General features: G+C 38.1%; 1 protein-coding gene across 2 annotated transcripts; it reads right to left on the bottom strand.

Annotated features, from left to right (window-relative positions):
* Positions 1-285: 285 nt before the first annotated feature.
* LOC114287467 (Mitochondrial import inner membrane translocase subunit Tim17/Tim22/Tim23 family protein) lies at positions 286-9,782 on the bottom strand. 2 transcript variants are annotated; one of them, XM_028230840.2, is made up of 5 exons: positions 9,319-9,782; positions 7,161-7,265; positions 6,243-6,498; positions 5,037-5,114; positions 286-622 (listed from the first exon to the last, which is right to left on the bottom strand). In XM_028230840.2, the coding sequence occupies exons 1-5, from the start codon at positions 9,355-9,357 to the stop codon at positions 486-488; spliced, it is 615 nt and encodes a 204-aa protein (XP_028086641.2). In that variant the 5' UTR covers positions 9,358-9,782; the 3' UTR covers positions 286-485. The 2 variants fall into 2 exon arrangements, with proteins under 2 accessions (XP_028086641.2, XP_028086642.2); XM_028230841.2 differs by lacking the exon at positions 9,319-9,782 and adding an exon at positions 8,487-8,840.
* Between the last annotated feature and the right edge of the window lie 525 nt (positions 9,783-10,307).

The following is a 10,307-nucleotide window of genomic DNA, read 5'->3' as shown; positions in this document are numbered from 1 at the left end:
AACGGGGTTAGATTCACATTTAAACTCTCTCATCCTAACAAAAACAAAAGAACAAATGTAATTATAATAGAACATTGTTTGTTCAACGGGATTGTCAATAACAGAAAGTCCTGACATGAGCCAACAATGAGATGCATCCCTTGCCTCTTCATGCAAACTTACCCATTAACAATTGCAAGGTAAATGATACACAATAAATACAGGTGGACACTACTTTGTATGCCTATTTGATACCATTTAGCATGTTATGATATTGGATTTAATGCATGATCATAACTAACAGGATTGATAAAACTGTCCCTAAATATGGGCTCATCATTTACATATAATAATAAAGAGCATGCCAATTATCTGTCCAATTAAAAATCCTCTTCTCTTTTTTCACTAACAAAACTTCAAGACATTGCTCTTCCAAGAGATCAAAATGATGAGCCGAAAAAGGAATTTCAAGAAAACTCAAACAATTAAACATTTAAATCACTGTTCTATTTACTCAGGTGCCCTTCAAGCCTCTCAATTGCAGCGCCAACACCGCTTTTCACTTCTTTACCATCATCCTGCTTTGGATAAGCAACCATTCTCCCTTCATTTGCTTTGTCTACAAGCTTCAACTGGAGCCAACCTGTGACAATGATTTTGTAAATTAGAGTTCCAACTTTCTCAATCCACTACTGTTAGTTCTTTTGTCTTATGAACTTTTCTTTTCCTTTTTTCTTTTTTAGTTCCTCGCATTTGCGGTAAGAGATGAAACAATATTATTGAAAAAGCAGAAAAAGCATGAAAACTTGCAAAATAATGCTAAAAACACCAAAAGTAACTAATAGAGGATATCACAGAAAATGTAGGCATGAATTCTAAGCCAGCTCCAGCCCACTGCAACAGCTTTTATCAGACTGGTTATGGTCAGCTTAAATATTTTTAGTGTGTTTACTATCTAATTGTTAGAAAGCTTCTAAAATCTAGCAAGTCAATTTCAAAATTTTCTACATTCAGTTTCTTAAGAGTTTCATCAGTCTGTTCAACATGCCCTTTGTCTTGTACCAACTACAAATATTCTACATAAATAAACCCCAAGAAGTTGGCTGGTGGTCAAGGTTTGGGGTATAGGGGTGTGCGGGTGTGCTCCCTCCATGGTCTTAGGTTCAAAACCTCCTAGGTGAATGTTAAAAAAATACTGTATTATTGATTGATATTGATGTGTTGTATATATTACAATTACAAGGATTCCTATTATATAGGAGTGTGTTTGGGAGTAGGTGGAGAGTAGGTGAAGTGGAGGTGGTAGTGGTGTAGTGGGTTAGGTTTAGTGGAGTAGGTGAGGTGGTAGTGGTGGTAGGTTTATGGTAAATTCTAACAGCCCCCCGCAAACTCAAGGAGGATAGAAACTAACCAACTTGAGTTTGAAGAGAGGAACAAAACAAGAAAATACATAAAAATAAAAAAGGATAAGAGACACTGTATGGTCGTGTCAGACCATTGGTGAAGACACTGGATGGTGGTGTCATAACGTTGTAGAGGACACTGTATGGGGGTGTCATAACCATGTAGAGGACACTGTATGGTGGTGTCATAACGGTGTAGAAGACAGTTTATGGGGTCATGTCGGACCGTTGTAGCAGACAATGTTGTGACAGTTGTGGTGACAGTTTACGGAGTCTTGCTGGACCCTTGTAGAAACTAACCGGAATCAATGTCGGGACAGTTTACAGAGTCTTGTCGGACCCTTGAAGGAGCTAACCGGAATTAATGTCGAGACAGTTTACAGAGTCTTGTCGGACCCATAAAGGAGTTAACCGGAATCAATTTCGGGACAGTTTACAGAGTCTTGTCGGACCCTTGTAAAAGTTGCACCCTCAAAAGGTGTGCCCAATTTTGTCAAAAGGCGTGCCATCAAAAGGCGTGCCCAATTCATCAAAAGACGAGCCATCAAAAGGCGCGCCAGACACGCGGTGATGCACGTGATCGACAGTGCGCGTGTCGGCCTCTTCGTCATGTTCTATATAAATCAATGCGGAGGCTGAGGCAGAAAACCTGCTAAAATCTTCTGAAAAACTCTTCCTTGCCTGAGAGAGAAACTCTGTAATACTCTGTAACCAACCCGTCTCTGAAACACTCAGCAACATGGCCTCTTCTTCCCGTCCAGCTACCCAAAACATGGCCTCCTCTTCCCGTGGTCTGCTCACGCTCTTTCCAGAACTGAACGAGCCCACAAGAGAAATAACTGGTGCGGTGGCCAGTGAACCTCAACCAAACACCTCTGGTTTTGCTCCGTTGAACTTTCCGATGCGGTCGGTGGAGCAAAAAATGGCGGTGCAAACTGATATTGAGGCCAATCAGTATACTCTGAAGTCATGTGTGGAAACCATGACTGCGGTCACAAACTTGTCGCATCGGCTGCAGAGCAGGACAAATGAGGTGCAACAGTTAAACTCCCAGCTGGCTCTGCTCCAACGCATGTATAAGGATGCGCGAGCAGAGATAAGTGTGCTAAAGGCAGAAAACAAGGAGCTGAAGCGGAAGGCCACCGTGATGTTCCGATTTGGAGGTCCGCCATATGCTGCAGTGGAGGAGCATGGGGGTGTGAACGTGCTCGGTGGACTAGGAAGCACTGAGGCAACACCGTTAAGGGCCGCCCAGGACGGAGGCAAGAAGAAAAGACCGGCGGAATAGGCGAAGAAGGGAGGTCGATTGGTGGCCGGCTGCAGAAAAGAAAACAAAGCTGTTGGTTTTGGTTTGTTTTGTTTTGTTTTGTTTTGCTTTTTTTTTTTTTTTTTTTTTTTTTTTTTGTGATGTAAAATGGTGATCGGGGTGAACCCCGACATGAATAAAATAAGTTTGGTGTGCAGTTCTTCCGCTTCTTCATTCGTCTTTTTTTTTTTTTTTTTTTTTTTTTTAGGAATCAGAAAAATATATATATAGATATATATATTCTATAAACTCTAGTGGAAGGAATGATGGGTTTGGGCAACAGCACATTGTGGGGGGTCTGACAAAAGAAAGAGGTTTGGTTGTAAAGTAAGGGAAACGTGGGTGGAAAAGGGGAAAGGCTGCAGAAGAAAAATAAATAAAAAAAGAGAGGTATGGGTGAAAATATAATAAACAAAGACAGAGAGAGAGAGTAAAAGAAAAGAAAGGTAAGATCTGTCAATACACCATATCTGTACAGCGAATGCTATCCCTGATGCCACTATTCCCGCATAGGCAACACTGAACAACTCTCCAGCAGAGTGAACAAGCCAAGCTTGTGGGTCTTCGGATCAAGAGAGAGCGAGACACCATGGCAAAGACGAAGCTGTACAAAGCCGAAGAGTCTTCGGAAGAAGTTAAACCAGAGACAACAATTGAAGAAGATGAAGAAGAAGAAGAGAACATTCATGTGAAGAAGATCGAAACTTTCAGTGAACATCCCGACAAGATCGCCCCTCTCGTCGGTTACTTTCCTTCTGGATTCGATCCTCTCAAAGAAGAATCATCGACACAGGAGCAACCCAAGGTTAGGGTTTTCAGGCACGAGAATCGGACCAAGAGGTTGCAACTCGTCGTCAGCCCGAATGGGTCGCAAGTCAATTTCGTCGGTACGAACTATTCGGGTGAGGCCACGGCTCCTCAACTTTGTAATTATGCTCTTGGGGTTCTTGATAAGGAGTCTCAGACACTGAAGATTGTCCCTATTGCCTCCAACAAGATATTTAGATTGGAACCAATAGTTGCAGGGTCAGATTCATATGAAAAGGAACCTTCTAAGGAAGAACTCAGGGCAGAAGAGAGGGCAGATAAAATTAGAGAGCTGAAACGCATGTATTCAACAGCGAAGTCAGTAAAGCAGGACAAGAAAAGGCAACCCAGTGTCCAATTCTTTCCCCTAGCGTCTCCAAGCACAAGCATCACCGGCAAAACCCTTTGCAGTGGCGGACTTGGACTGTAGATGGTCGGACCCTGGGTTTTATTGAAGGTGGTGGGCTCGAAGAAATTTCAAGGTATGTGTAGAAAATTGTAGTGGACTAGATTGAGGTCCGGCGGGCGGCTAAGGTGAGATTGCTGCCCGCCGGTGAAGCGAGAATATTAGGTTCTAAACCTGCTCTGATACCATGTTAAAAAAATACTGTATTATTGATTGATATTGATGTGTTGTATATATTACAATTACAAGGATTCCTATTATATAGGAGTGTGTTTGGGAGTAGGTGGAGAGTAGGTGAAGTGGAGGTGGTAGTGGTGTAGTGGGTTAGGTTTAGTGGAGTAGGTGAGGTGGTAGTGGTGGTAGGTTTATGGTAAATTCTAACAGTGAAAACAATTTCTTTGAGTCAGGCCATGCAGGGCTTTCCCTAGCTTTAATAGGGCCCCTCCTAGTAAACGTTGGGATTGGTCCCCTGGATTAGTCGGTCCTAGGGCCAGATATCGAGTTATCAAAAAATATATATATTTTATATAAATAAATGGAAAAGTGATATTGTTTATATGTGTTATTGGATGATTCATTCCCCTTCCCAAGTAAACATGAGGCTTGGACAGGTTGATTCATTCCACTCTCCTGGAATTGAGAATTATAGGCTTTCATTGAAGCAGCTGTTATATTTTCTGTCTGTCATGTTGCTTTGATTGTGGATTGACGAGACAAATATCCAATGGACATCCCCACGTTCTCTAAATATTCTTTGGATTTTAGTTTTCATATGACTGCAGACAGAAACACTACCTTAAGGATAGATATGTGGAACATTTAAGAGCAATCACTATGATGCCAAATGTTTCCAACATTGTTTATTATTACAGAAATAACGTTTATCGTTTTAATAGCGACTACGTTGTGGTTACAATAGATAGAAATACTGACCGATCATATTAGAAACAGAATGATTAAAAGCACATTTGACAATTTCATTTGTATTAAACAATCACTGTGATTTAACATAATCGCCGGGAAGAGGGTTTGCAACTAGTAAAAATTATAAGAATAATATGAAGATCCTGTTGTAGAGAAGTGTATGCAAAACATAAATGACCACTGACCACTGAATAGGGTGAAGATATATTACCAAGAGGGAAGCAAAAGGCTGCACCCAGAACTGATCCCAAAAGTACATTTCTTGCACGCCAGCGGAGTGATCCTGGCACTAGAAACATAAAGCGAAGAACAAAAAAAGTTAAAACATAGAGATGGCCTTTACAAGATCCTCTCTCATATCCAAAAGTATAAAACATAGAGACGACACTTCTTGAACCTTCAAATACGTCCTATATGACGAATGCCTTCATAATAACAATGTTCTCCATCCTTCAAACACAACTTATGCATTCTAAATATGTTTTGAAATATTTATAAGATGAATATATTATGTGTAATACAATGTTATATAATTGTTTTGCATTGCTTAGAATGTAATTGCTAAAAAAAATTACATTAAAAAGCTATATATTTCATAAATTAAATATGAACATATCTTTGAATAAATTATTCATATATATGACATATAATAAATTTATAAAATATAAAACTTTAACGTGTCCCAAGCATTATGTCCTGCATTTTTTGAAAATCAACGTGTTTGCGTGTCCGTGTCATGTCATGTTTCCGTGTCTATGCTACTTAGGGCTTAATTGAATAAATAGCCTCATTGTTTATCCATCTACAAGAAATACACCATCAGTAGCTTAAAAAAGTGACACAAAGCCTGACATCTTCAACACTCACATCTAAGGAAAATTGCTATACAAGATTAGGCAAAAGAAAATTTGAAATTGCAGGCACAGGAAAGATTTCAACTGGAAAAAAAAAATGAAATATTCCTTTTTTAAATTGAGACCCCATCATATTGTCACCAGTTTTTGCCTCACAAAAATTTTCTTATCAAATGCAGCACATTTTTATCAGATAGTAATTTTCTTGATTTCTTCAACTGATATTATTAAAAATTTTCCGATTATACACATGACTACTTTTAAGAAATCAAGGATCTGCAAAGGAAAAGTGAGAAAGCATATGCTGGACAAGGAGAGAACAATCACAACTGATAATAATATAAGTACAAAACTAAAATTTGCGCACCTCGAACTCTTGAAGATTACTACTAAAATCTTTTACCATCTTTAGACATACCAACCTCCAATAGAAGATTGAATTGAGTTTTGACCAAACAGGTAAAGTCTAAACGATATTGGATTTAAATTTGTTCTTATAAGGGGGGGGGGGGGGGGGGGGGGGGAACGGAAGGTGGTCTTTTGTATGAAGATTGACTCCTTACTAATTAAACCAAATGTTGCAGCAGTGGCAGAACCAGCAGCAACAACATTACAAACATCATGCACCCCCCGTTTCTCAGCAAGCAGATTCTGTAAACCACAAAATGCAGCAGTGAACATTCCAAGGCGCACTCCACCAATTATTGAGCCACGAGTTACCCTGACGAATCTTTTCTCCATTGCATCCCTCATTAAACGATGCTGTTCACGCTTGTCAGGAGTGCTCCCAAGCTTCAACATCACTTCTGCATCCTTGCTCTACCAAAACATGACAAAGTCTTTAAATAATCATCATCATCCTTTGAGATAGAATGCTTCTCAATCCAACAAATGCATACAGGAAAAATAGAAGATTTCAAACACCAACCCAAAATTCTGTTAGGATCTTTTGAGATTTTAATTCTTACCATGGGGGAAGAGAAAATGAAAAGAAAACTGGAAGTAAACAGATTGGAAAGGAAAGTACAAAACAGAAAAAAGATATGTAGTCTTGGCATCAACTCTGAATATACCTATGTGAATTTCTTCAAAATATATCATGCATAAGTATTATGTAGTCTTGGCACCACTTGGAATAGATCATTTACGCTAAAGAAGTAAATAAACAAACACAGTAAAAGAAAAAGTTAAGTCATATAATATCAATCACAGGGTCAAGTTCTCATTAGACGGGCAAAAACTGTCTTAACATATGTTAAACCTTAAATCCCTTACTTAAATTCACTTGTACAATCTTCTTTCTGTGCTTTTCTTACCTTCATGCTCAGCAAATTCTACATGATTGATGGAATAATAGGCCAAAGAAGAGGGGATTGTACAGCCCAGTTGAAGCGTATAATATGGAAGATTACTATGCAAACTGCAAATTCCTATGGAAGATTAACATGCATTTGAAGCATATAATATGAGAGAGAACTCACAACAGAAGCAGATGCCTCCTTGCTACCACCATATAACATGCCAGCGAAGATTCCAATGACAGTTGCAGTGCCCCAGTTAACAGTTCCATTCATCCTTGGAGTGACCTTATTAGAGAGCATATGAGGTTAGACTATATACAAGACAAATTATGTTTGCATTATTTAACATATGAAGGAAGTCATTATTGCAGGGAAGGTGGATCACTGGTTTAGTGGTTAAGAGTTAAAACTCGGCCTATTAACCTAGAATTTGAGGGCATCAGCTTTGTGCATTACGTCAAAAGTTAGGTCTACAACCAATCCACCCCAGAGCACCATACAATGGGGACTAAACTGGGCATACTCTTTTTTAGAAGATTATTGCAGAAAAATGATATCAATCTGTTATTTTTTATTGAACAGAATCAGCATGTTAACTTATCACCAAAGGGTCCGATATGTCAAATGCACAAAGACCTCAACATTCAGTGTTGCATGCTCCACTGAAATGGAGATTCCTAATACAACAACGCAAATTGTACCCATATTTGGCATACTATACGGGCGTGCGATTTGGATCTACTTTGTTTGGCAAAGGCTTTTTTTGGCTTTTTGGGCTAAAATCCACAAAATGACAAAATAGGTTAAAATAGCTAATAAGACAAAATGTCACATCAAACCCATAATCATTTCACTTTTTCTCTCACAAACATCATATCCAACTACAAAAAAATCCAACTATCTTCCAAAACACAAAAATTTTAGCCTACTAAAATAGTCAAAAACTAAAATAGCAACTTCCCAAACACCCACTTTTTATTTTTTCAGTTCACATAAAGAAATATTCATTACACGAATGTACATTAATTAAATGCTGTCCAGGAAGTACCTCAGATTGATTCATAGGAATTTTTTTTAATAAAAAACCAAATAAACACTAGAACGATACAATCCAATACAGACCATCAGAGTAATTTTCTAAACTGACAATGGTACCCCCTAAAGGACTTAAACTTGACAGGTAGTCTGCTATTGATGATCATCCAATGTAGTGTTTTAAAAAGCTCTAGGCGTACTGAGGCGATAAGGTCTTCTATAGCCTAAGCGTGAGGCGAGGCACGCGCCTCACCAAAGCGAGGCGCAAATTGTAGAAGATAAGCAAAATTTTCATATAGGTGAAGTTTTCAACATAAACAAATATACATGCATTCCAAAAATGATAAAGCAGGTTCCACCATTTAAAGAACCAAAAAGGTAAACATTCACTCATTGGCTGCATAATGAAGAAGAAGAACAACAAATAGAGAGAACACAGCGAATAAGAAGAGAAGGGAACAGAACAAGGACCTGAAGAAGACGACGTCAATCGTAGATGAAAAAGACCATGTCATCCTCTCTTCCATGTCTGTTGATCCCTTCTTTTAATTGCTAGTATTTTTTATTATTTTTATCACTTTTCTGATCTCTTTTCACACGTTTGTTTATTTTATATTGAAGGGTTGTAATCCCCCGTGAGTATGCACACAAGAAATCACTTAAATCTAGTGCTGGGAGTAAAAAGCTACGTAAAGCCCATAAGGTCCTCGCCTTGCGCCTCATCCCCAGGCATGTGCCTCAGCGCCTTTTCTTCTACACCTTGCCTCGACCTGCTTGAAGAGCCTTGCTGCGCCTTGTTGGGCCTCGCGCTTAGGCGCAGGCGCGCTTATTAAAACATTGGAAGAATGATCAAATAATATTGATAGCGGACATAACGAAATACCAGAAACCAGAGTTGGGAATGATCTCAGAGCTTTCCCACTCATAACCCAATGATAGGAGACATGTTGCTCATACATTGGTAAAACTGGTACTAAACATGAAGTTTGTTTTTGGATGTTGAGACAAATTTGGAAAAGAAACACGATCAAGATTTCCAGTTTCTGTTTGCCTATTGCAAAATAAAATCAAATTTCACCGGACTGAAGGCTTTTTATTTATTTTTTTTCTTTCTCCTGAACAGGAATAATAGGTAAAAGATAATGAATAATACAAAAGTTCATTTTCTTAGCAAACCAACGATACAAAGGTAAGATGGTTCAGTTATTGACGCACAACAATGTCACAAACCAAAGAGGAACTGAAGCTTATTTATAGATACATAAATATACATGGAAACGTAAAATCAAGAGAGAATTCTTACATTGGAGACAGTTTCTTCTGATTTTTCGCCGGATTCCATGGTTAAAATTGAATCGAAGATCGCTCTATGTAAAACCCTGAAAAAACCGGTTGGTTAACCAAGTCCTGCAAAACCAGTTGGGGGTTTTCTCGGAAAACAAACAGAGAGATAATTTCTCTGGAAAGTGGAGTCGTGTAACCCTTGTAATGCAGTGGTTTCGATGGGGTAGAGAGAAAGAAAAGTGTTGGTGGTGATGTATTTGGGATGTGCTTTGGATTCTGATGGAGCAATGGAGGCAGCGATTGGGCAGAGGAGAGAGAGAGAGAGAGAGAGAGAGAGAGAGAGAGAGAGAGACGGGGGGGGGTGGCAGTAGCGGCGGCGGCGGCGCGGCGGCGGTTGGAGAAGAAGCGAAGTACTGCGGCGGGTAGTAGGGAAGTCCGGATCCTCTACGGTCAGTGAATTGTCTTAGATTGGATTATTATTAAGTGTTTTTTAAGGAAAAAAATTTAAGGAAATTTAAAAAAAAAAATATATATATATATTATTATTATTAAAATTTGAATTTTGTAACAAAATAAATTATAATTTTTAGTTTTTTTAATTTAAATATTATTTTTTTAATTTATTTTCGATTTAAATCACCTACTTATTTTTTGTTAGGTAAAATATTGAAAAAATAAAATGATATTTTACATATTTTATATATACTTATATTGTATTTAATGATTAAAATATATATTTTTTAAGTATTACTTAATGAAAATAAATAAATAATTTAAATTTAAATATTAAGATTTGACAAAATAAAAAACCTTAAAATTTATTTTGGTACAACCATGTTTGCACACTGGCAGGCGCCAAGCAAGCCTTTGGTAGCATTTCCGTAAATTCCTATTACTTGAATTTATTATTGGATTATTCATTATGGCTTATCAAACATTTGGTATGTTTACTTGGCCCAATCTGCAATGGGTTTAAGATACTATTATAAGGGGAATTGGGGTGTTTGA

The sequence above is a fragment of the Camellia sinensis genome, chromosome 15, assembly GCF_055761805.1.
Source record: "Camellia sinensis isolate YWXY chromosome 15, ASM5576180v1, whole genome shotgun sequence".
Taxonomy (NCBI): Eukaryota; Viridiplantae; Streptophyta; class Magnoliopsida; order Ericales; family Theaceae; genus Camellia; species Camellia sinensis.
The sequence above is the reverse complement of the archived record's forward strand: the minus strand, read 5'-3'. Positions and strand labels throughout refer to the sequence as shown.

Bases quoted from the DNA above. Each gene is read 5' to 3' on its own strand.
- LOC114287467 (XM_028230840.2), bottom strand. From the start codon at position 9,357: ATGGAATCCGGCGAAAAATCAGAAGAAACTGTCTCCAAT. The intron at 7,266-9,318 runs GTAAGAATTCTC...CTCTCTAATAAG, and splicing joins CAGAAGAAACTGTCTCCAAT to GTCACTCCAAGGATGAATGG. The intron at 6,499-7,160 runs GTGAGTTCTCTC...ATGTTTTGGTAG, and splicing joins AGGAGGCATCTGCTTCTGTT to AGCAAGGATGCAGAAGTGAT.